The sequence below is a fragment of the Hippopotamus amphibius genome, chromosome 6 (genome assembly GCF_030028045.1).
Source record: "Hippopotamus amphibius kiboko isolate mHipAmp2 chromosome 6, mHipAmp2.hap2, whole genome shotgun sequence".
Lineage (NCBI taxonomy): Eukaryota > Metazoa > Chordata > Mammalia > Artiodactyla > Hippopotamidae > Hippopotamus > Hippopotamus amphibius.
The window spans coordinates 149250052-149277863 of record NC_080191.1 but is presented as its reverse complement, the minus strand read 5'-3'; the positions used below and the strand labels follow the sequence as shown (position 1 = coordinate 149277863).

The following is a 27812-nucleotide window of genomic DNA, read 5'->3' as shown; positions in this document are numbered from 1 at the left end:
AGTTCCCCATGCTGCCTCCTGGCGTAAATGCTTCTTTATATGTAAACCAACAACCCCTACCACACACGTTGGCCCAGACTAGAACTACTTTTAAGATTCCCTCTCACTGCCAGAATGCTGAACACTAGATCTTACTTTAGAAATCCCCTCTACTCCACTGGAGACTGGAATTCGTTTTAATCCTCTCTCCAACTTGCTATGTTTTTCTGCCATTTCTCTTCTTTTTTCCATGCTTCAGAATCCCAAGATCCTCAGGACAAGAATAGGATCTACAGTGGAGATGGGTGGTGTATTCAGCTACTCATTTATTCATCAAAAATTTATTGAGCACATATATTTCAGGCACTATACTAGGTAGTGCTAGAATATACCTGCTTCTAAGAAAGAATGTGACTCTAGTAATTTATATTTCAGGGTGAAAATTGGACTATATTTTTCCTCTCTTCTAGAGACTATTTCAATTAAAACTTAAGTTCTAATTGTGGAATGGAAGGTTGAGTCTAATTAAAAGAATGATGGAGGAGAAAACAGATGAAGGAGCAGTATGGGAACAGAAGTCCTTGCCACTGAAAGTGGCAAAGACTGGCTAGTTGTTTACCAAACTATTTTCTTTTCCCCCTGTGCATGTAACTAGAATACATCTCCAGTCACCTCTATAGTTCGGTGAGGCTTGTGACTCAGTAAGGTCCAGTGGAATGTGGACAGACATTACCTGGGAATATGCCACACCCAGGCCTGGCCCGTAAACCTCTGCCATGCAGAATGCTCTTTCCCTAGCCACTGACTGAGTAAATACAACTGTGGAATTAAAGAAGCTACAAGGTAAAAGAAGCTTGGATCCCTGAATGACCACGTGGAAGGCAACCCACTGAATATTCACACAAACAAAAGCCCAAATTCCCCTGCTTTAGATCACTGAGATTTGGAGGTTCTTTGTTAAATCAGGTAGCTTTACTCTAACTAATACACTGCCTTACAGCATAACAAGTAGGCATCTTCCTACTCCATCTATAGTGTACACAATAAATTCATGTGAACTCAGTGGAGGACGGATAAACATTCCCCCATGTGCAGTCAAATTTATCCTCAGAGACACTCAGAGTTTGTGTATATTCCCTTCTACCTCGCGCTCACTCATCCTTCCTTGGACAACTACAGGTAAATGTTCTGATACATGTGTGTTTCTAACCACTCACAGAAAGGGAACACTCCAGGAGAGATACAGAGATACAGATGCCCCATGGGAGATAGAACACAATTACACAGTTTTCATTGTAGCAAGAGAAATTGAGCCCATAAGTAAGAATTATAGAAGTTATCTAAATACACAACCAACAGAGCAAGATTATTGAAACCTGTTCCTTGAAGATCTTGGCTGAAAAGTCTACATCAAAGTTCTGCTGGATACGTAGGTATTATCATTAAAACTTGGAGACTAACACATTTAGTTCTCTCAGCAGAGGCTGGCAGACAAATCTCCAACTCAGAAACCCTGCCCAACTCCAGGTCACCTTCATCAAGCCTAGATAGTATTGAGTTCATTCCTCCTTGGTTATGTGATGGTGCCATGAGCCCAGTAGCAGCTGGCACAGGTGGTGGTGATGAGCAGAAGAGCATTCATGACAGAGTCCACCAGGCAGTGTGTGCTTTCTAGCTAGCCCGTAATTCACCGTCACCCTTATTATGGATTTCCACATGAAAAAGAGATGAAAGGGAAAACACTGTACAAATGAATTCATTTTGAAATGCACAGAGGCCTAAGAATTTTTAATTTTTTATTGAATGCACTAAGTTAGTGATTTCTTATGAGAAAAATCCACTTCACCCTCGGGGGTCAGGCACTAGGACTATACTGTCCTTATAACTTCTACAAGACTGATAAAGGAGGGTTAAAATTCAAATCTGCCTTGTGGGACAACCAGGCTTATATATCCTCGGGAACTCACTGTGCATTCTTTGCTATTTGGGGAATGTGGTAAGACCCACCAAAATCTTAAAGCCATGTTATAATAGAGCTATATTGTATTATGTTTCATGGAGAAAAAATTACTGAATTTTTAGCAATGCAGCTATCCATTTTTCTTATTTAAGGAAAAATCCTGTTTGATTCATGCAGAGTAGTCAGGGTATATAAAACAAATAATAATTCACCAGCCCCAGAATTATTATGTTTTCATTTATAAAGATTTTGCTTCAGATTTTTATTCATATATTCCAGTGAAATAATCCAATTCTGTATAGTTCTTATTCTTGCATGGTTGTATTTTAATAATAATAAAGTAATACAATAAGCATATCCTGTCTCCTTTTGATGAAAATATCAAGATTTATTTGCTAAATAAATAAATATTTAGTAATGGATCTGTGCTTAGTCATGTTTAATAGAAAAGTTTTCTGGATCAGATATCAATTACTTTAACACTTAGGTGGATAGACTCATATTTTGTCTTTCCAATGCAATTTAACTCCCAAGAGTAAATATGTATGTTCAGAGGAATAATATATTGTTTTAAAATAGACCTTTAAAAATTGCTTTTCACTGAAATTTATAACCTTGTTCTTGTTCTGTCATCATTTACAAGGAAGGATAATACATTCTTATGCTCTCTAAAATATGAAGTTAAAACTCCTCATTTTATTCTTTCTTCTTTAAAATATTACAATTTTATCATGATCAAGAGTTTCTAAGATTAGACTTTTTCTCTTTCTAACTCACTTTATCAAGTAGAAAAGTTTATAGAATTAAGGAGCCTACATTCCCAATATCATTATGAAAGTGTTACAGCTAGGTTGATTATAAAGATGATAAATCAGCTCACATTTGTACCATGGAATTCTTGTTAGAAATAGACAATCATTCCCAAAGAAAAGAAATTCCTCATATATGGAGCTGAAGTCTCTCTTCTTAAAATATCTAAACATTGGTCTTCCCAATGGGAAGCACGCTATTCTGGCACTATTGTATCCAATGAAAGTAAACACGTATCGTTGAGCAGTTAGCTTGTCCTTTGCAGTAGCAGGCTACAACACCATTTGCCTCTGGTCTCCATCACCTACTGTCTCTTACTGTCTATGACTGCATTCCTCCTGGACCTCCCTGGAAGTGTCATGCATCCTGCTTAATATGTTTTCTTATGGGATCTTACTGAAGACAGACTATGCTCATTTACAGAAATACCAGTCAATAATCCAAAAATAAATGGAAGTAATATAAGTTTGGGGCTTCCTAGGTGGCATAGTGGTTAAGAATCCGCCTGCCAATGCAGGGCACACAGGTTCAAGCCCTGTTCCAGGAAGATCCCACGTGCCGCTGAGCAATGAAGCCCATGCGCCACAACTATTGAGTCTGCGCTTTAGAGCCCGTGAGCCACGACTACTGAGCCCATGTGCCGCAACTACTGAAGCCCACGTGCCTAGAGTCCATGCTCCACAACAAGAGAAGCCACTACAGTGAGGAGCCTGTGCACCACAACAAAGAGTTGCCCCCACTCACCACAACTAAAGAAAGCCCACACACAGCAAAGACCCAACACAGCCAATAAAATAAATAAATAAATATATATATACGTTTTTACTCTAGCCTCTTTAAAAAAAAAAAACCAATGGGTCGGGTGGGGCAAGGTGGTGTGGTTGGAATGAGATACATGGCAGGAAGCAGGTATCAGAGGTATTCCATCCATAATGTTCAGCAAAACCTTGTAATGTCCACACACACACACACACACTTAGAAGGCAGCGTCCCTCCAAGTTTCTGTTCCTACTCTAAGCTCTCTAGATACACTCCACAAGTTTATTCCCTCATTAACAGATAGATTAACCCCTTTCCAGTGTCAGTCTTAGTAGCCTTATCAGTTTCTCATGTTCTTATTCATCACCAGTTACCTCCATCTACATAAACAAGCTATATAACCATTTCAAAACAAACAGAGCTCATTTGGACAGATAAAGAAGTTGTGAGGTAAATATTCAGGTTAAGACTTTATGTTTCCTGAAACACTTACTTATGCTGCCTCATTTAGCCACTCTGTAACATTACAGCTAATCATTAGGCACCGCCATCTAATAAGTCATGCCGCTGAGCCTTCAAAGCCCTGAAGACTGAACTCTCCATCATATAAAACAATATCTCTATGCTCTCAATTTTAAATTCTACAAGTCGATTGTGTGCAGGATTAGAAGTTTCTATTTTGTAGTGTTGTCCTTTTTGTCTTTAGTTTCACGTATTTGGCATTCAGGTCCTATTTATTTATGCTTTAACACTTGGCTCAGTTAACTCACATCTTTCAGGTAGGAACTTTTCTTGATGACCTTGTGGTCCACAGATCATCAGTGCATTTTATACCTGAAATAGAGCCCCATCCAAGTTATTTTGTATTTTTGCTTTTAATTTATTCTTTAAAGCATTTTTATTGTGAAATGTCACAGATATATAAAAATACACAGAACAAATGCACCACGTAACTAATTATTACAGAATAAACATCAAGTCAGAAAACAAAACACTGCCAGCTCTCCAGATATCCTCTGCTGGCCCCCTAAAAATTCCAGACCACTCCCTACCTCCCACCAAGGTAACCACCGTCCTCACTTGGAAGCCACTGTGCCCCATAATCTAAGGAATCACGTCTTTCATAAATTCTGAAAAATTGTCATCTTTCAAAAAAATTCTGCAGTCCTTACTTCTTGCTGTTCTTTCATTTAAGAATTGTAACTGGACATTTGTCACGTCTACTCACCCTGTCTTGTACATCACTGAAGCTGTTCCTTACATTTCCTATTTCTTTGTCTCTCTATGCTGTCCATTTTGCTTCTTAATAACCATCAAAAATTGCTCACCCTTCTGACCTGAGTCCCTTCACCTCCCTCGTTTCCCCTTTTTGTCTCACTCCTATCAATGTCTGCTATATTCACCCCATTTCTTAACAACCATTAAAAAAATGTCTACCCTGCTGGGATGAGTCCCTTGACTCTCCCCTTTCTTTTTTCCCATTTTCTTCTTAATTATCCTAATGTTTTATTAGCGTCTGTAAGACCTAGAAAGGGAAGCTGAGACGAAAAAATTGATAAGCCTTCCCCAACTATTGCTCTATTTTGCAGCAGTCAGGTTACGTGGAATGCCCTCAACCACAGCATTTACCATGACCTAGGTAATGCGAATATTCAGTAGGTGAATATCTCAACTCTCATAAACCCAGCACCACATGGCTTGCATGCAAAACAGATCCACTCATTCGTGTGCGGTATTCCACTTGTCATTTATGGGAATGTTAGACAATCTCCCTTCTCAAGGTAAGCTGACCATGCAGTAGCCTTTAATCAGGCTGGCTGCCCCCTTAGGAATAACCTGCTGTGAAACTGAATCCTGTACAGCCACCTGAGATTGTTCTATCGTGAGCCGTGGGTCCTGAATCAACCTAAATAGGCTCTTCCACTCTTAAAAACAACTAACTGCCCCTGAATTAGTCTCACTCACGATGCATGTTAGTGAAGGTTCTTTAGGAGGCTGATGGTACCTACCTGCAATGTAATAACTCCCTCACCTATACCCCTTGGTTTCAATGATTTCTTGGTTTTGCTCACCTCCATGCAGACTATTTTCTTGGTGATCAGAGGTCTGAGATCTACTCTGTGTTGTTCCCACATAATTTTCCCCTTTGAAGGAGGCTCTGAGCTAGTGACCAAAAGCTCAGATCAACCAAAATCTGAACTGGGTCCAGCTTTAAAGTCCAACCCAGACTCTCTTTTAATTTCATTTTACCTATCACAGGTAACAATAACCAAGGGATTGTATATTTTGCTTTTTCTTGTTAGTTTGTATTTCTTATGATGTCCAGTGAACCAACTTCCCACGAGCTGGATTCATCTCTACAATTGGTAACTTTTACCTTTAGTAGCTGATCACAGCACAAGCTGCAGTTTCACACCATGGGTGGCCACCCAGGAATCAAAGATTCCTCACCCTCCACCCTATTATCCTTTCTCTCCCCAAACCACATGTTTCCATGAGCCAGGACCATTCTAGCAAATCTCACTTCTGACCCCAATTCTGGGATTTTTTTTCCCTCACAACATTCCCGACATCACATATGTGGGGGTTTTCCGTACCACGTCTCCAGCTCTCAGCCACCAACTGGGGTTTTAACAATTCAATTCAACTTTGGTACTAACTATCCAGAGTTAGCACAGATCTCACAGATTAATTAAGAGTTCAGTCCTACAAGACTGCCGCCCACCCACCACTTCAGATGCCAGTCACAAGCCCCGGGCCTCCTGTACCTCTGACCAACCAGCTATAAATTGGGAGTTCCCATGACTCCCAATTCAGGTTCTATAATTTTCTAGGATGACTCACAGAACTCAGGGAAGTGCTTTACTTACTATTACTGGTTTATTATAAAGGATACATCTCAAGAACAGCCAAATGGAAGAGAGACATACAGCAAAGTAAGGTGGGGGGTGTGTGTGTGTGTGTTTAAGGAGCTCCCATGATCTCACTGGGTGAACCACTCTCCCAGTACCTCACTGTATTTCACTAACCCAGAAGTTCTCCAAACCCCACCATCTGGGGGGTTTTATGGAGATTTCATTATGATTGATTAAATCATTGGCCACTGGTGATTAACTCAATCTCCAGCCTGTCTCCCCTGCCCAGAGCTTGGGGAATGGGGCTGAAAGTTCCAAGTTTCTAATCAAGCCTTGGTCTTTCTTGAGACCAGCCCCCATCCTGACAGAAGCTATCTAGGGGTCTGCCAAGAGTCACCTCATTAGAACAAAAGACATTCCTATCACCCTTTATCACTCAGGAATTTCCAAGCGTTATAGAAGCTCCATGCCAGGAACTAGAGACAAAGACCACCTCTCTTTCTATGATACCATATCATCTCTTACTCACTGTAGATAATATCATTGTGTGTTTTTTACTCTTGGGTACAAGACACTATTCAGTGTGGCTTTATCTGTGAGAATCCAGTACAGCCTGGGTTTATTTTGTACCAACCAGAGATTTTTTTCTGATTTTTCCAAACACAATAGAGTACTACCAACCAGAGAGCCTTTATTTCTAGAGCTGAGATTTCCTGGGCCATTTAGGTAGTATAAATTCAAACCTTAGCCCTGTGCCTAGAGTTAAAATTCCCAGAAGGGGGAAAAAAATCCTACTCTAGGCCCCAAAAATGTCAGACAAGTTTATTTTGTTGACTACATCAATGGTTGGATTTTTTTTTTTTATCTCCATCATTCACTGGTACCCCAGTCTCACCTTTGTTTAAGAATGTACCATGCTGAATCGATCGGTTTGCAAGGCAGAAATAGAGACAAAGATGTAGAGAACAAACGTATGGATACCAAGTGGGGAAAGCAGGGACGGTTGGGGGGGAATGAATTGGGAGATTGGGATACCAAATTGTACACTCTAAATATATGCAGTTTATTGTATGTTAACTGTATCTCAATAAAAGTTCTTAAAAAAAAAAAAAAGAATATACCATGCTGTACTATAATTGACTGCTTACTTGTCTACAGCATGCACCAAATGGTAAGCAACATCATGGCATTCATTATCTTACCATAATCCCTGACACATTTACATAGACTCTGGTAAGGGGAGCCTATAAATATTTGTCAGGTAAATTAGTTAATCAATTCTTCATCTAAGCTATTTATCTTATTGAGATTATTTCTAATATTTCATTATTTTGTTGCTATTATGGATCAAACCATTATTTTCATTATACTGTATATTTTACTATACTTATATATTTTGATTGATTTTTAAAATCTTACCTGTATTTATTTGAGGATTTGTATATTTCCTTTTTTTGATACCTTACTGAACATTTGTCTATACTAACAGATTTTCAGTTTATCCTCTTGGATTTTGTGCATAAATAACCATCTTTTCTTAAGTAATGACAATTTGGTCTCTTCACTTCCAAAATTTCTCTCTCTCATTTTTATTTCCGGTCTTATTCCTTTGGCCTGAAATTCCAAAGCTATAGAGAATAATAATGGTCAAAGGCAGTCATTTTGTTTCTGAGCTTAACAAGAATAAAACATATTAAAAGTAGTTTCACCACAACCAAACTGACTACTAATAATGAATAGTGAATAGTAAAGAGTAATATCTAATACCTAATAGTCAAGATAATCTCCTCTTTCAGATTTCCATTTTAAGCAACATCTTATCAAATCCTAGATCAAATCTTTAATCAAAGCCTAATTTTATATTTTAACTATAGGAAATTACTGAGTCATTACCACAAGATCATTTGCTCATGAGCCATGATAATTCATGAGTAATAATAGTCCTTGTACATGAGAATCATGATAATTCTTTGTTTTTTAATTGTATTCAACAACTGCACTTACTAAATGAAAAATCGTAGCACTCCAAAACCAATTTCAACAGAAAACAAGGGAAAATCTCTGGTCTCAGGAAAAGAAACTGCTATGCTTCTCTGGGATGGTAGTTTTGTTCGTTTGTCTGCTTGCTTTTTGTTTTTGTCTTAAACATTGTGACAGAGATAGTTGATCTTCTTCACTTCTAGAAAGTATATAGGACCTTATAAAATACGTTCTGTGTATTCATCTCACCTATGTCTTCATCACCTGTCTCTTACTTTTCCTTTTGATCTTCAGCACTCTTTAATACTTTTATGCTGTATGTATTTATTTAAGGCCAGTCGTTACAATTCCAGAGTGGGATAGAAACAAATAAGTAGATTACCAGTCCCAATAGTAAGGAAAATTAAGGTTTTCAGATTGTGTAAGACTTTTATTATGCATTATTAGTTAACTACCCAAGAGTCACTTTTTGCAAAATGTAGAATTTAATTAAAAGTGAAAAAATAATAATTATGTATAGATCAAGAAAAATGATGCTACACATTTATTTTTTATCTCATATACTTAAGTCTAGTTATTAGTAATAGTGTTACAATAATGTTATAATAATAGCATCACTAAGACAGTCAATTTTGCTATCTTTGTACTAGATGTAAAAATTAATTATTCTTAATCATTAAACCATTATGTTTCTTAAATAAGGAAATTACTCATCCCAGATTCTTGAGGAATTTGACTATCTTACAGTCAGCTGTGATATTTTAAGGATTCCATAGTATTTGTAGATATATTGAACTACTAGCTAAATCCCTCTATCAGAATCTTTGTTTCAAGTAGTGGGAATCACAGCTTAAACTGACTTCAGTATATTTAAGTTTTAAAGGGGTAGGAGGAGGCATGAAATACATTGATTTATATAATTACAGGGGACTACCTTTAAGTACAGCTTGATCCAATAGTTCACTCACTGCTCAGTCAGCTTTATTCTCAAGTTCTACCTGGTATTCTACTAGCTGTACCATGCCTTTAAGTGCTAGCATTTTGAGTCATAGCAAAATGCTCAAATATCATTACATGTCTCAAATCACACTGTCCCAAGAAGCAGTGAATGTCACTTCCACCCAATTCCTAGGATTCACTCTTTCTCACTGGCCCAAATTACATTATATGCTTATACTTGAACCAAAACTGAGGTCAAGGTAATGCCATGGATTGATCTGCATAAGTCAAATATTGATAGGTCTCACTTGTAGAGTAGGTAGGGATGGAGAGAATTCTCCAAGAGGAAAAAAAAGCGGGAAGGAAGGAATGCATGTTAGGTAGCCAACCTACCAATGTCCATTTCAATGTGTGCAAAAATATAGCTATTTAAGGTCATTATAGCAACAATGCATTATTTCACGCACTGTGAATTTAATAAATATTGAAGGAAACAGCAGTATCTTTCATGTTTGTTTGCCTCAAATCTACTTTGTTGGGTATGGAATTAAAGAACTTCCCCAGAATAAATATAATACAGTTGATTAAACATAAAACATTGGAACTGATCAGAATTCCAAGTGAAATAAAAATGAACTATGTATAAAAATCTTGTGTAATTATTTGTTTTTTAAAGTTTACAAATGGGTTATGAGAGGAAACTTATACACACAAAGGTTGGTTTTCGAGAAGTAGACCAGCAGCCTGAAGGAAAAATTAGGAATTTTAAGGATGAAAACCAATTTTTTTCACTTGCATCTATAAGTTTGAAATTATAATGAAGGTCGAAGGGAAAATATAATCTATTACACAAAGATGCATCACACATATAGCTTTCTCACACATCAGATGTAAAATTCAAAATACGCTATGTTTTTAAAACTGGAAGCTGTTTTATTATTTATGGGGGGCAATAATGATAAGTTAGCTGCAAAGTTGCTGCCTTTTGCTATTTTCTTGCTGACGTGAATTTGTGGATGACTTCCAAGATAGAAGTATTGGCATTAAAAGGAGTACAAGATAAAACTCAGAAAATGATTGGGAAAGAAGTAATGACAAAGTGTTGGCATTATGAAGGGACTAAAATCTGAAACTGATCACTAAAAGGAAGTCATATAAAACTGACATGGTCCCATCTCACACTGAACAACTGGGACCTTTAGAAATGAGATTTTGCTCTAACCCAAAATGTCAGAACATTTTGTTATGGACAAAGGGCAGAGAAATGACATAGACACTGGAAAACAGGGAAGGAATTGAAACAGAGATAGGTGATGATAGAACCCTAACAAATCTGCATATTTCTAAAAGTTTTAAAACCTCTATGATGTTTCCTTTTTCAAAATTGCTTTGAAAAGTTGACTGTGGTTATGATGAGGTGTCCAACAGAAAATACTGATGATGGTGGTATCTATGTTTTCTACTTTATGTCCAGAGAGCTCGAATTTTATTTTACAGATATTTAACTTCACAAAAAATATGCAGTCGCTCATATACAGAGATAAGTCTGCTGATCTACAGTCAATAGCCCACAGTTTTGCAGATGCTTTTCTGGTGCTGCTGACAGTTTCACTAAGCCAGACTCCATCTTCTTTGGGACTAAAAGTCCATATTTCCCAGAGAACAAGCTGCAGCAAGGGCCCAACCCTTGAAACTAAGTTTTCCATCTAGGAAAATCTGCTCTGTTCACTTATGCATCAACTCCACCGAGTTATCTAATACAGATTATTTTACCTCACTCACCCTTTGTAAATTGATCAGAAACCACTTAAAGTTTAGGTAAAATAAAGAACAAAGATTCTGTGATATTCTTTTCTAAATTTAGTAACAGAGAAATAAATCCTATCTCAGAAGCTCTGAACATTTCATTAGCTTTGATTTTTTTTGAAGTTCTATTCTTATTTGGACCATTAAATATTCAGGATTGTGAAAAGTTTGTTTTTACATTCAACTCGAGTATTGATTGAGCACCTACTAGGTTCTTAGCGCATGAAGATAACTTTAAGATGCAATCTTGAAGAGGATTAAAACTTATTGGAGAGATGAGATACACCCTCATGAAACATTAGGCGGTTCACTCTAGAGTGAATGGTATAGGTGTTCTTTAAGAGTTTGCGGGGGTTGGGGGGTACTGAAATACTCAGGTAGCCTTTTATGGACTAGGTAGGACTTAAATTAGGCACATCTGGAAGTACAGTAATTGACTGAAGAAAGGAAATACTGAGAGAATAGGTAGGTGTTTCTGGGTGGAAAAGCAAAGAAAAATTCAGAGGCAGGGTGAGCACAGGCTGGTACAAATTAGTGAAATCAGCAGAGCTGATGAGAAAGGTTTATACTGGAGAAAACATAGGAATGAAGAATAGATTGTGAAAAACATGCACACAGTTGAGAGCCTTGAATACCAGCAAAGAAGCACTGAAATTCCTGAGGAGGAATGTGACAATGATAAAGGTGACATTCCAGAAATATTCACTGGGCGGTGGTGTGGAGATATATCCGTGTGAAATCACACTGGTGGCAGCAAGGCCTGTTGGGAAACGTTTTCTGTAAGCCAGATGCTATGTGATCAGAAATGTGACCAGGGCGGTAGCAATGATAATGCAAAGAGAGAGGTTAATATGAGTTACATTACCATGGGCAGATTTAATGAGTTTTTGAGATTCACTAAATGTCAGGGAATAAGAGGAAAGAAAAGTTAACAATGGCTTCAACATTTTAAGCCAGAATAATTGGGTGAATAATGGCCATCCCTACAATACACTGGTGAAAAGTAGGGAAGCGGGATGTTGTGGACATTTAAAAAATCACTTTCAAGGAGTATACTTGCTGTATTCGAGGTAACGTTTGTAATGGTGACCAAATAGCAATATCCCAGTAGGCATTTGGAAATGCTGTGTTTGAAAGTGGTAGAATTTTGCAGAAAAGACTATGGCTTTGGGTCCCTAGTCTTTTGATTGGAATAGCTAAATGCCACAAGAATAGAGAATTCCCCCACGAGTGTTAATATCAAGAACATATCCGTGAGTCAGAGACAGCTTGGAGGTGCACTGAATGAGAAGCTGGAAAAGAAAGAGAGGGAGAGGAAACAACATGTATATGTGTAGGAGAGATGGGGAGATGCAGACAGAGAGACAGAGAAAAAGACAAAGAGAAGGAAACAGAGACAGAGAGAGAAAGAGAAGAGACTGTCACTGAATTCCAGGGAGGTGACTTCAAGGAGGGAGGAGGGAACCTACAGAAGGTCAAAGAGCATGAATGACTTGTACCTGAGAGCTGGTCAGCTCCAGCCTCCTGAGGTACAATAAAAAGTTCTTGGTAAAGAGCAAACGTTACCCTCTTTTGCTGAGAGTTGGACATCTTTCACTTAGAGAATAAAGAATTGAAAGATCATGTTTCTACAAGAAAGTTAATCTGCATGATCTATCTTTGATATTCTTTTTTAAAATATCTGCTTCCCTAATGGTAAAAATCTGGAACTGTGTCATACCTACAAACTGGTTTTTTAATAATAAATTTGGTCCTAGTTATCTAAATTTCATCTGCAATTGTGATAAATTGTAAAGGAATGCATTAAGGGATTTATTTCTCCCAAGTTTTCTTCCGACGTGACAGGAGCAAAGAAGACATTTTTAATCAATTCAACTTTCCTGCAGAAGGACAATATATTCTGGTTAACTTTCATATCCATCAGAGGCACAGGGCTTTTTGGACGTAGGTAGAGGTTTATGAGCATAAAATTGAGAACAAGTAGCACTCAAATTAATGTTACATGAGATTCAACATCTGGTAAGTGTGTCGTCATTTTGGATCATAGACCACCTGCTAGGCTGAATGTTCATACAACTGCAATTTACTCTGCATACAAATGGAATAAAAATGATACTTTAAAAATATTTTTTTTTAATTGAACAGTATGTATGTAGGGGCCTCTCACATTTCTAAACCTTGACTAGAATTGAACAATGGATTGAACAGGATGAAACATATGGCATCAAAAGGAACAGAAAATACATTTTTGCAAGTGTATTTTTTTAATAAATTGGTTATAGTGCTAATATTAGTTTCTCTAGTTGATCTAACCACTGTCAGTATTAATACAGGTCTCCTCTTTATCCATCAAATATTTAAGAGCAAGAAGAGATCAACCTCTCAAAGTCTTTATGCTATTTATATAACAGAGCCCTCAAACACCAGCCGATTCTAGCAACAGAGGGGCATCAGAAAATGTCAGATCTCAAGATGCCTCCTGCAACCTGCCACAAACACCAGCTCATGCACAGCACACCCTAACCTGTTCTGAACTTCAGGACTCCAGGACATCCAAGAGCACTTTAATGTAGACCCTAAAGTACTAGAAGTGTTTTGCAGGGAACTCTCTCTGAATTGGAAGCAGGTGCTAACAGGAGGCTTCAGGGTACCTGCGATCCAGCAGCTTCTATGTCAGCAAGCTACATATACCCTGGGTCTGTGGTGAAGTCAGAGCAGCCATAAAGCCTACACCCATTCAGGGGGCCTCTGGGCATCCAGAGTTACCCAGAAAGCTAAGGCTCTCCCCCAGAGAATGGCCCCAGACTTCATCACCAGCGTGGCCAGGAGGCCCTGGGGCCTTCTCAGTCAGGGAGCAAAACCAGATTAAAGAGCAAACCATAGCCAGGGGACACATACCTTCTCCTGCCCTCCACCTCCAGAGGATGCTAATTCCTGAAAATACTGACAATTTAGACATGCCAGCATCTTAGAGAGTGCTAAAGAGTAACCACAATCAAAAAAAGATGTTATCACCATTTATCAGGAGAATGAGCGCGTGTCCATTTTATTTTTACTTAGCTGCTTTTTCACATAATCTGGTTATTAGCAACTTCAGTAAAACTGGTAAACTCTTGGTTGGGTGAGTCTGTGAGTATCGGCAGCAGATTTCAAAAGCAAAGAAACTTTCTGCACTTTTGAGGTGGAAATGTGGAAATCACATTTTACCTTGTTTATAGAAGTGACCCATCCTTTTAAAAAGAGGCAATTTGGAATTCAAACACCAACTAAAGAAGCATCTAATACTGCAATCTGCATTTAAAGTGCCTAAAAACTTATGCTATTCATTCTAAGAACCCTTGAGCCTTTGTTGTACTCTTCTAGATAGAGTAAGGAAGTGTTCCACCTAGAATTGTGTCTGTTAAAGCCATCTATGTACTGGCATTGCCCTGCTCCTGTAACATGCTTCCCGCTGATTGTCAGACTGATGATCATTGGCATAGCATTGTTTTGAGAGTTAAGCCCTGTGCTTCGATGTTCAGCTGTCTGACTCTCAGTTCTGGTCCCTCCAATTGCTGTGTAATCTTGGGCAAGTCTGTAACTTCTTGAAGCTCCAGTTTGGTCATCTGTAAGGTGGGCATAATAACATGTCCTGCTCTACATGGTTGTTGAGTAAGAAAGATAATCCTGATCAGGTGTATGGCACAGAAGAAATGCCACATAAATGTCAGCCCTCAATAACATTTAGCGGTTACCAGATCCTGAGTCACCAAAGACTAAATCATGTTTAATATATCTTTGTTCTGTGCTTGTTTAAAAGATACTTTGTAATATTTTCTTTTAATTATCAGAATACATGTTAACTCTCTATTTGGCAGCCATATGCTATTTACTTAACCAAAATGTGCCAAATAGCATACTGCAGTGTTTTCCAAACTGTGCTCTGAAAAACTGGTGGTCTATGGAGGGTTCAGGGTGGCTACTGTGGCGGGGTGAGGGCGGGGGGGAGGTATAGAATGCGGCACAGTGATGAGGGTGAGTGGTCAGCGATCCAAGCTTCAAATGGAACAGCTCTACCTTTATCAGTTTTAAATATCGGGCTTCTCAGTAAATTTTAGTTTGAACAAAGTGTTCTGCAGCTAAAAAGCAGGGTAGGGGAGTCAAAGAGGGTGGATAATAACACTCATGGCTTACTGTGTCTATTAGTTTTTAAAGAAATGCTACAGATAGCAAAGACTGTATTTGAAACACTGCTATCTGAGTTCTGATTCTAGATTAAAAATTGGCATTTAAACCATAAGTTAAGGATAGTTGGAATTTCATCTTTTCCCCTTTCTGGCCGTGTTAAATAGCAAGGGCTCATTCAACCCTCTGTTCACCATCTTTCATTCAAGAAGTCTGCTGTGATAAACCAAAACACTATTACTCATAATGGAAATGAATCGGGCTTCCTAGGTGGCACAGTGGTTGAGAATCCACCTGCCAATGCAGGGGACATGGGTTAGATCCCTGCACACCACAACGAAGAGTAGCCCCCACTCACTGCAACTTAAAAAAAAAGAAGCCCACGCACAGCAAAAAAAAAAAAAAAAAAAAAAAGACCCAACACGGCCAATAAAAAATTAAAAAATTTTAAAACATAAATAAAATTTAAAAAAAAAAAAGAAATGAAGTACATCTGGCCCCCCATTGCTGATATTTGCCCCTGTCCCAAAAGTAATCCAAAGTCAAGCAAGCCTAAAGCAGAGTGCAATGGTTAGGCCCATGGTCTCTGGAGTCAGACTGCCCAGGTGTGAATCCTGCTTTGTCCACTTATAGGTGTGTTTCCAGACAAGTTGCTTCCTATCTGTGTACCTCAACCTCCTAGTTATTTGTAAAAATGAGGACAATAGCACCAATTATGTAAACTTATCATGAGGATTTAAAGAGAATGCACACAAAACAAGCATGGTTACCAAAAGGGAAAGGGAAGGAAGGGAGGGATAAACTAGTAGCATGGGATTAACAGATAGAAACTATTATACATAAAATAGATAAGCAACAAGGATTTACTGTATAGCACAGGGAACTATATTCAATATCCTATAATAACCTACAATGGAAAATAATCTGAAAAAAATACATATATATAATTGAATCACTTTTTTGTACAGCTGAAACTAACACAATATTGTAACTTAAATATATGTCAATAAAAAAATGTTTAATAGAATGCACAGAAAATATTTAGAACAAGTGAAGGTAAAAAATAAGTACTAAGTAAATATTAGCTCTTCTAGTCATTAAGAACAGAGTTTGTTTTAGAACCAGTTTCTTGACACATGAATTTATTTCCAAGTCTAATTACAAAAGTTAGTACATTTATCATTTTAAATTTCCTTCAACTATAGGAGGGATAGCAACTAAATTAAGCCTTATATTTTAATTCTTACTTGGTAATTTTTCTCTTTCCTTTCATGCAACATTATTTTCTTAAACTGAGAAGAGAAAAATCAAATTCTCTTGAAAACTGTCACACAGAAAAATATTAAGCCTGCAAACTGGTCCTGAATTTTGCATCATTTTGAATATGGGAAAAGAGGACCACATAATCTAGCCATATTTTATTGCTATACTTTCCGTATGTTTATATTTTAAGCAAAATATGAATAATACAGTATGATTTTGATATATCATCTCTTTGACCTTTTGATGCACATACTTTTACTTTGTATCTTTAATTTTTTCCAAGTATAATTCTTGAAATCTAGGGGGAAAAAATACCCTGGAAACAATAAAATGATCAATTCTTCAGTTCTTTTCCTGTCATATTTCAGACCTTCAAGGATTCCACGTGTTGCCTCAGACAGTTGACTGGTCATCTTTTCCTCCTCAACAATATCTCTTGACTCTTGGCTTCAAAAACAAAGAAGATGGGAAGTTTTTGGAAAAAGTATCAAGTAGGAAGTTACCAACATTTACAGGTAAGTCACCTGGACTTGTTATCTTCCAATACTGTTTTAAGTCAGGAATCATGCATTATTCATTCAGCTTTACCCATCACAAGCCTAGCATATAGTAGGGCCTGGCCACCAAAATGTTCATTAGGTCATACTTAACTCCTTCCAGTCTTCTCTGTGGGTTAGTTAACAATACTTGGAATTCTGGTTCCCTGAAGATTTACCCAACTTCCTCACTCCAACCATCTCACCCCAACCACACCATCACCAATGCCTAATCATGGGGCACTTAAAGAATACAAGCTTTTGTTATCATCAGTTAGCAAACACAGAAGAAAATTATGCAACAAAACTAATGTATGAAATCAAAAGTATAGCCAATGACCACCTTAAATCACTTGGATTATCTGCCATTGTATTAATATCTGTTTTATTCTTTTCTTATGTAATTAACTAAGATCTCAGATCTCCTGAAGAGTATTAGAGTTAAATGGTGCTCAGTAATTCTAGTTGAAACTTTCAAAAATCAAGAAAATATTCACATGGAGTTGAAGTCTGATACTTGTGAGTTGAATTCATGACCAGGTTGAGTTTATCCCTTCAGCTCTACACACGTAATTAAGGATTTTTGTTTTGTCTGGCACTCTATCCTCTGAGGCTTATCTCAACTTTGAGCTACATGCAAAGTCAATGGGATCTGCACACTTGAATGATACCTGGGAGGAACAAGACAAGAATCAGACACATTTATGATGACATTTTTTTCACGACTCAGGAAAAGCATGCTCTGCAGAGAGATGTGAATTGTTATAGGCTGTCCCTTAGATCTCTCAATCAAGAAACACAACAAAAGGAATAAATGATAGTCTCTAAAGGGCAATGTCTCCTCTACCTTTCTCCTCATAGATCTTTCACTGTTATACTTGTGGTCTTTGAGATGGCACTCGTTTCTATCCTAAAGATTTCATGTCTATTAATATTGAGATATCTGTTTATAGCTTGCTAAGGAAAGCATTTTGAAATGGAAGTCTGGAAAAAATAGTATAAAACTTTATTGTTACAATTTTTAGAACATAAAATTCCCTTCGGCCTGCTGACCAGAGAAGACACAGTGAGACACATGGAGACAATGGGGAAGCGAATCTTGCCAATATTGGATTTTATTAGAAGCACCCAATTGAATGTAGGTATTAAATCTTTTATATTTGTTCAGCATACAAATATCAGACAATTCTAGAAGTATGGAAAGTTTATTGTGTAAATACTGCAAGTATTAAAGGATTTTAGAAATTTTCACAGTAAATCTCATTTGCAAAACCAAGCAAAGTTGAGCTAATGACTTTATTCCTTTTATATCTTAAAATATATTAATTATAATGCTACACTTCGCAATTTTCAGCATTTTTCAGGCTAGAGCCTTTTCTTTGTGGCTTCCTCATACCTAATTGAAGGTTGAATTGAATTTCATGCCTCAAATCAATAAAATTTTAGTAAACACAGTGGTTTCCTTATTTCATATATTGGACTATTGCATATAACCATTGTGTCACCTACACCAGAATTCAGAACTTTGAAAGCTAGTTTCTCCACATCACACTGATAAATTGGATGCTAAACATTGTCAATTGGTCTTTACATACACTTACGGTAAATTATCTAATCCCTTTCTCCGACCCGGGGAAAATATGCCCTTTCTACTTTCCAGTCTTTAAAAAAAAGCCCAAAATAAGACCTGAATTATGCTGTGCTATTTTACAAAATTTAAGCTATTGTATTGAAAGTACATAAAGGGGACGTCTCATTAACAGGCTATAAAGGCTGCAGATTTCCCCTTTTAAAATATTTTTCAAAAGCCCTTTAAGCTGGAAATTTTAAAGAATTCTCTTTTTGTGGCTTTTGTATTACATCATTGAATTTGATGCTCTTACCTTACAAGGGGAACCAAGGGGGTCATCACGAACAGCTACTTAACATCTGTTCAGCAGTTTATCTGCTCAGTAACATTATTCAGCATTTTAGAAAAGCTATAAAACCCCTAATCTACTTGCATGATTTGTAATTCTATGCATTACAAATCCAAAAGCACATTTTTACTGATTTTCCTACCACACAGTTTCCCCTTCCTCACAACTGTGTTCCACTCAATTATCTCCCCTATACTACTGTTAATAAGAAACCCATCTCTATCTTAGTCATCTTGGACTGTCATAACAAAATACCATAGACTGGATGACTTAAACAACAGAAACTTATTTTCTCACAATTCTAGAGGCCAGAAGTCTGCGATCAGGTGCCAACATGGGCAGGTTCTGACAAAGACCCTCCTCCTGGCTTGCAGTCGGCTACTTTCTCTCTGTGTCCTAACACGGCCGAGAGCAAGCTCTCTGGTGTCTCTTCTCATGAGAGCACTCATCCCATCATCAGGGCCCTATTCTCACAACCTCATCTAATGCTAATTACCACCCAAAGACCCCATCTCCAAATACATCACATTGGGCACTAAGGCTTCAACATAGGAATCTTGGATGGACACAAATATTCAGTTTACAGCGATCTCATTGGCTCTATCGCAAATTTTGGGTCTTGTTCACCAATCCACAATCTCCTTCAAACATATATACACACACACACAACCTCCCTCACCAACCACACCATCCTAATATAAACACACACACATCATCACTGCCATCATCAGGCTCTTGCAAGCTGTAGAAGCCTTCCTAGCAAGAACCATCGCCATGTAGTATTATTTCACCTCACCTGCACATGGTTAGCCTTGCAGTGCCAGCATGCTGGATGTTGGGGAGGTAATCTGTCTGTGCCCTGGCTCTTTGGTGGTGATACCCACCATACCTTGGTACTTGCCAGGAACCTGCCATATCATCATTTGTTGCCAGCTCAGATCTCCCAGAATGTTGTGAATGCAGGTTTGGCCAATCTAGGCATCATGTATTTTTTAAATGCTTCTAACTCATTTTCTTCTCACGTTTCAAAGGGCATTCTGGCCATTTAGAAATGTGTATATGCACGTATCTTTGTGTGTCCATGAAGATTTGGAAACCATAATGAACAAGATTCTTAGCACCTAAAGAATAACGCAGTCTTCTTTAGAATGAGTTAGCACCATTTTGCTAAGTGCAAGGGATTCCATCAGCTTTCTTATATTTGCTTCTATGGGAAATAACAGTTTTTGGAAGACTGTCTCAAATGGTTTGAATGCAATTGAAGCGAGGGAGCCCACAGGTATCCAGGAACCACGAGAATATCCAAATATTGGCCTCTACCTTTCTTATTATATGCCCAACCACAGCTTCATAAAGCAGGACTGAATAAAACTGGCTGCAAAGGTAACCTAGCTTAATGAAGCAAGTAATGAGTTGGTGAGCAGAAATTATTCCTACATGGTACCATTAACTGTGACCCAAGATCCCTCAACAGTGTTCTTAGGATCCCCTGAGGTGTGTTTTCTTGTCAGATGTCACATGCCATCCGTTTGAGTGTTTAGGCATTGCATTGTCCTTATTAGTTGTGCCCCTAGCTTGCGACACCTGTAGATGAAGACTTTTGTCCCAGGCTGTGCTGCTCTGGCTGTGCAACCCTAGGCTATCACTTAACCTCTGAGTTGGTTTTTTCTCATTTATAAAATAAGCTAATATCTGCCATGCTCACCTCCCAGAGCTGTTGTGAGACCAAAAGTATGTAATCCACATTGAAGCCCTTTGTGAAATATTAAGAATTATGAAATTCTTAATTAATTGTATTGGTTTTTGTTTGCTTTGACAAATGGACTTTTATAGATCTTTCTCTTTTTTTGTAAAAGTTGTATACTTTGAGATTACATATTTTTCTAAAATGAAGATTGTGCAAGTGTCCTGTGGATTTTGAATTCTTTTCCTTAGATCACTGATGTGCTCAGATCTCTTCACAAAAGCAGGATTAGAGATATAATCTCCAGCCATGGAGTAGATCTACTGCCCACAGTAGGACTTTCCAGGGAACGTGAATTTTCACCTCTTGCCATGAGGTGGTAGAAAGAGTTGGTGAAGGAGACAAAGGCATTCCTAGTATAAGGCTTCTAAGTTTCAGAAAATAATTCTCCTTATGCTCTGACACCAGTTTTCTTACCTTTATAGATTCCTTTTCTAGGCACACAAAACATGGCTAGACAAGAATGATTCTTGGAATCTTAAGAGTTATTGTCTAAAACACTCTCCCACCCTCCTATCTGGTGCCTTTTAGTCTCACTAAACATCAAACCCATTCAACCAGTAGCTCTGCTCTAATGGTATTTTTCCTTCTCTGGATTTTTGTCCTAATTATTTCACGTGCTACCAAATGCTGCTGTGCTTTTCCATTCATTAACTTTATTGGCTGCTGTCAGTTTAAAACCTTATGTACTGTGCTTCCCAGGCTAAATGTTAAAGAGTTAAAATAATAAAATCTCTCGTCATGCATGAAGCTTCCTTCACAGGCTGACTTGCCAAAAAATGACCTAACTAACCAGGTTTTGAATACCTCATTAATTTTACTTTTAATTTCCTCCAAATGAAGCATAAAAAATGTTTACATATACATATTTGAAATGAACAATAATGTTTCCTACCCCTTTTCTTTGCAATTAATGTTTCTATATGTTATGTCAAATGGAAATACATTCCCAATACTTGGGCTCTGCTTTTCAGCAGTATCACATTGTGCCACTTATTTTCCAAACATTTATCCATACCTGCTATTAAATCTAGACCATTGTTCGGCTGAAGCCTTCATTTGAACTTGCTATTTGCCTAACCTTCATTGTACCTACGTGAGGATTTAGCTTCAATCTTGGCCACTTTATTACACTCTCTCCAGCAGCTCAGGAGCCCTTCGATCGCTCCTGAAGCCTCATTGAGAGGGCTACTTCCCTTTAGATTTAGCCCTTGCTGGCATTAGATGTGAGCTAATTCCTTCGTGTTTCATTATGTCCTTTATTTTCTTAAAGCAACAGAATTAAAGCATTCCTGCTGGCATTTATTAATTTTTATTTCTTTTTCACTTCATCTCTCAAAAGCCCCAATCTTGTATCGGTAACATATTAATCTATAGTTTCCTGATAACCAAAACTGTATTTGGCTTGGTGTCGGGGGAGGGGGAGAGGGAGGACTCAGCAGTCAACTGTAGTCTTTCCCTAGTATCGTATTCGTAATGAGCACTTCCTGTTTTGTTATGCATGCAACCATCAAGCTAACAAAGCACCATTGCCTTCCACTATGTTTATTTTCCTGATGTTTTGGAAAATTACACTGATAGATTATGTTCCCAAGCAGGCCACAGTTGTTTCTGCTCTTCGGAGTTGAGTCACTATACCACTTTCCTACAACCAGCTCCATTGTTTATTTTAAAGAAGGACAAAGAAAGTAATTTTTCTTCAGAAGGAAAACTGTTCCTCCTGCCGCTTTTCGGTATTTGACAGTATCCTATTGTTTGGCTACATGTTTAAAGTCGATGGGTAGGCTGGCTATTTCATCAGTTCTGGGAAGGGATCTCAGATCCACAGCTGGCGATCGTTGTTCCTATGGGTTTATAGGTTTTCAGATAAATGATTAATTGGAAAGAGCAAGTTAGCAGGGATCGAGAGACATTAGCCAAATGGCAGGGAGAGATGTTAGGGAGAAGTACAGCAAATGCAATGCGATTCCTTTATCACCAAGATTCTAGGAAAGCGCCAACTTCTGGAGGCTGCTGTCAATCGAGATGTGGGTATGACGTTTCGGAAAGGACTGCCTTCTAAATTCCAGTTAAAATTCCCACGCTCTTTAGTAATGCTAGGTTCTGATCATTTTTATGCTTAGAAGAGATTCTATTTTAAGAAGGAAAAGTCATGTCTGCCTTCTCTAATTTCTGGGGGAAAAAAAAAATCTGTTTTGTAAGAATGCACAAACTGAAACAGTTCTTGGGCAGATACTAAGCTTTAAGGTAGTGGTTTGTTCTCCAAATTTGAGATATTTGAATATTGGTGTGGGGCACTTAGCTAAAATTCGTATTTCTAGGGCCACATATCAAGAGATTGTAATTCACTGAGTAAGGCCCAGGACTCTTCCTAGTTAACAAACAAGCCTAGCGATTTTGGTGCAGGTGGTCCAGGAGGAACCACCCCATAAATGGACACCACTCATCCAACCTGCCACTCCTGAGCAACACGATTGGGAATGCAATCACCAAACTAAATCCTCCTGTGACTTCCCAGTTCTCATCACCCTCCAAACATGACAGGAAACCAAGGCTTTTCTTTTAACACCTAGATGCCCCCTTATGTCAGAAGTACTCTTTCCTAAACATAGATGTGAGAATTTTATGATAAACTTTGTCTCTCCTATCAATTTGTATTAAACTTTTTAGAGAAGGTAATGTCCTCTTTTATGGCTGCAGTAGCAAACACAGAGGTGGGCCACCTTAATTATAAGCGTGTCCCATTTTAAGAAAGCCCAAAATACCAGTAGATTCATGGGGGTTGGTGTTTCTTACAAGTGCACAACAGTCTATTTCAAGATGGATCATGGCCAGAATGGTCCTAGGAGCCAGAATAAATCACTACAATGCCACAAGGAGAGGATCCAGGGTCCATGGCCATCCAATGAGAACTAAAGATAAAAGCAGAGCTGGAGGTTTAATGGAAGCCACTGGGGTAGACAGAATTCTACTTGCATAACATTTTTCAGGATTCAACTTGCATAAGAAATCTTCCTTTGTATAAACAAGATAGTGGGGAACTCTTAACTCTTATGATGCCTTGGTGACATAGATAAAGTCACCCCTCTAAATGGACACAGCTTTGTGGGATCCCCACTGTGACAGTGGAGTTCAGATTCAGTTTCAGTCCCCTTTTTCCCCTCATCCCAGCTTCCTTAGGCAGGGACACCTGCAAACTCTTCTCAACAGTCCTGCAAAGTGTTCGCTTTTATATAGCAATACATTCAACTGTTTGAAGGAAGAGTACAGACAATTCTCTAAAACGATAGAAGAAAACATTTATTTGCACTAGATACCATTACTTCAGAGGAGTTAATATGTTATTACCACGAGCCCTGACTTCAACCCCCAGGGAGAGGTTATTTCTGTGGTTTTGTCCTAAAACATTTCCTTCTACTGGGAGACTAGGTGAGTTTTCGTGCATGCTCAGGTGTGATGGAGAAGTTGCAATATGCCAGCCTCCTCAGCCGGCTGCAGAGAGTAAAGGAGCAGTCCCAGGTGATCAATCAAGCAATGGCCGAGCTAGCAACCATCCCCTATCTGCAGGACATCAGTCAACAGGAGGCGGAATTGGTAAGCATTTGTTTTCCTTTGTTTAAGCCTTTCACAAGCCCTGAGCCAACAAAAGAGTGATATGGTCTGAAAAAGAATGTGATGATAAATGCAGTCCGAGGGCAAACTCCCCAACCCTCATGAAGCATTCTAATGAAAAAACTGGAAAATGTCGAAATGTGTGTGTGTGTGTGTGTACGTGTGCGCGCGCACCTGTGTGTGTTTTATTTGCTCACCCTGATTAGCTTCCTTTCTTTTTTTTAATAGCAAGACCTTTGTGATGTATGAAAATGTGGAAGAGGGCTGGTTATTCATATTTTGAGTCAGGCTTTTTTTTTTTTTTTTGGCACACGGGCTTAGTTGCTCCGCGGCATGTGAGATCTTCCTGGAGCAGGGATCGAACCCGTGTCCCCTGCATTGGCAAGCAGATTCTTAACCACTGCGCCACCTAGGAAGCCCCCAGGCTTTTTTTTCCAAGTAAAGTGAAATTAATACATTGTTTCCTAACTCCAAGATATATTAATACAGGATTCTCTTCAATGGAAAAGTAAGAGGAAGAAACAGTAATTGCTGGATAGAAAACAGACCCTAGAAAATCATCTATAGAATTTTCTTATTCACTTCTCACGTCACATAGACGTTGGCAGTGCTAGCGCATGCACGCATACATACATTTAGTTAAGTGACTTGTTTTATCTGAAGGGGAAAATGTAGTCAAGTGGGGGAGTGGTTTTTTAACTGAATTGACCAGTTAACTCAAAAAACACAGAGATAAATAAATAAATAAACAAACACAGAGCCTGTCAAAAACTAGTTGAATACCTTACAGAACAAATCTTCAAACAGGTGTGTCTATTATAACCATAATTAATATTTGAAACAATAGCACCTTGTTTGAAAAACAGTTACTAATCAGTGTGCTGGCCATTCAAGGAAAGGTAAAATTTACTCCCTATAAAGCTCCTAATGTGTTGCTGGGAAGGGCTCTTTCCTTTGAAGCTCTAATGGAAGGTAGCGAAAACTAATTATGGACCTGAACTGAATTCACATAGCAAGGATGAGAACAGCCCAAACTGATCACCTGTAATTTTCAGATAACTAAAGGAACCCTCCCTCTTTGGGCTTTTAAAGTTGTAACAAATTAATCAAGAAATGAACTGCCAGCATTTAGAATGTGCATCTGAATTTGCACATGCATATTAAATACTGATATTCAAAGTAAACATATAAAACTGTCTTGAGTAGCCAAATAATAAAACTCCACACACTAAACATTAAAGCTATGAGGGAAAAAAAAGTCTATTAGTCAAGAAATTACTAAGTCAAAACTGGCAATAATCCTTCCTAAACCTTTATGGTTGTGTGCACAGAACGCCCTTCTAAAAGGCTAAGTGTTTATCCTACCATTCATGAGGCATTCAGGAGTGCAGTAAGTGTGGAGCTTTCAAAGTGCATATTATAGCCAATTTTAGATGATTAATGCTCCTCTGAGATAAGAGGAAGTGAAGAAAATGTTAATTTAAGAAGCTGGCACAGTGTTGATCCCGTCTTCCTGAAAAGCACATTCAAGATTTAAATGAAAAATACAGGGGAGTTTTCTGCACTGAGGTCTTCTTAACCACACATCTGAGGCTTTCTTTTTTCTGGAAATACTTACATTTCTACATATACACAAAAAACCACAAAACGAGCATTTTTGATATCCCTAACTAACATGTTAGTGCAATACTTCACTACCTGAAACCTTGGAAAATAGGATTTCATGAGATATTTTCATAATTTATATACCTACTAGAAAAAAAGTAAATGTATAGGAATGTATATGTGCAAGCCAAATATTTTAAAATCATTTGTCTTTCAAGATTTCATCACTTAAGCAATAGATTTTACTTTCCAACTTCCAAGTATGGGTTAACCTAGATAATAAATCCTCGAAATAACTTTTATGATGCCATAGAAAGAGTGACTACTCAGCAGAAGTTTTGAGTGACTCAACTCTCTACCCTCCTGCTTAAGCTCTGCAATATCTAAAGAACAGAAAGATTAGCTAAGAGTTCATGATGCCATGGTGAACTGAACTGGCATATGCTCTTTTTAGAGAACTTCCTTTTTTAGCTTTGAATGACACATGGCTTGATGTGGCCTCCTGACGTTGCAACCACATACACACATGTGTATAGGATTATTTTAAACTGAAATACAGCAGTTTGGGACAAAGGGTGGAATTTTTTTAAACTTGCCTTTGAAATGGAACCTAAGGAGAAATCTTGGTTATTTTGAAATTTTAGAAAAGAATAGTAAAAGAACTTAAACGAGCTAGATCCTTTAAGAGGCAATAAAACAACACAATTTTAGCGTGGTCCTCTGGGGAGCTTTTGCATGATGCCTCAGATTATGATATATTAGCCCCAGGAGAAAATACTAAAGCGCGTTCATGTACTACATGCCATTTCCTGAGAGAATTAACTACCGCCTTCATTCTTTACAACCCAAATCTGTTTTTACAAAACATCAACACTTACTACTTTAAAGCCTATATGTTTCCTACAAATTTTCAAGAAGAATCTTGCCATTGTTTCAATATTTTATATCTGCAATAATACTTGGTAATGACTGAAGCAGAGATGAGGTGGCAGCGTTCACTGTCGGAAAGAACAGTAATAAAATCATCAGCGTACAAATGATTTTTTAATTAGGTTTTAATCTGTGTATTTAGAGAAGTTATTTCTGTATGAATTCCACACTGATAATTTTTATCTTGGTGCCACAGCTGCAGTCACTAATGGCAGATGCTATGGACACCCTTGAAGGAAGAAGAAACAATAAAGAACGTGTGTGGAATACAATTCAAAAGGTAAAACTTTCAGCTGAAGGAAAAAGACATATTATTCTCAAAGAAAATGTCCATCTTGGGTCAAATCTGTTTAAAAGATAAAAAGAAGAGGAAGTTTCCCTTTTTAAAATAAATGCAGCCCTCTCCCTGGAAGTGCAGCCAAAATCAGAGATGGACTTATTTACTCTGTTCCCTCAGGTCTGCTGCTTTTCTGACTGTGGTCATATGCTTTTATGGGTCTCTTACCATGCTCCTTTGCATATTCTGTTTTCATTATCTGCTCCTTCATTATTGGTTATTATAGATTTTTTTCAAGCCCCTTCATCAATGTTTTAGTTCGCTCCCCAACCCTTTCTCCCATAATTGTCACTTGAGGAATAACAGCTACGTTTCAGGGAACTACAAAGAAACTAGCACATTAATGTTTGGGGTGAAGGAGTAACATACTGATTGTTAGAAGTAGGAGAACATCCCTTCATCGGTTACCTGAATTATGCAAAACAAGCACTGAGATGCACCTGGCCCCAGGCACTCAGGAGACTTGTGTGATCCCACGGGGCCCTCTGACAATATAGGAAGGAGTAGTGTTGGGTCTCCAATCCAGCTGAAGGTGATAAATTCTGATCAACCGACTCCCCACTCAGTCTCCTCCAATCATGGTAAGAATCCACAAAGGGAAAACTGGTGTTAGG

At 38.1% G+C, this 27812-nt stretch overlaps 1 protein-coding gene across 1 annotated transcript in view; it reads left to right on the top strand.

The window, feature by feature from the left end:
• SPATA16 (spermatogenesis associated 16) overlaps nucleotides 1-27812 on the top strand; it is a 213308-nt gene that overhangs the window by 158249 nt on the left and 27247 nt on the right. The window contains exons 7-10 of the mRNA XM_057737812.1: nucleotides 16884-17030; nucleotides 18077-18189; nucleotides 24144-24308; nucleotides 27058-27141. Coding sequence (XP_057593795.1) covers nucleotides 16884-17030; nucleotides 18077-18189; nucleotides 24144-24308; nucleotides 27058-27141 — 509 coding nt within the window. The remainder of the gene's footprint in view (nucleotides 1-16883; nucleotides 17031-18076; nucleotides 18190-24143; nucleotides 24309-27057; nucleotides 27142-27812) is intronic.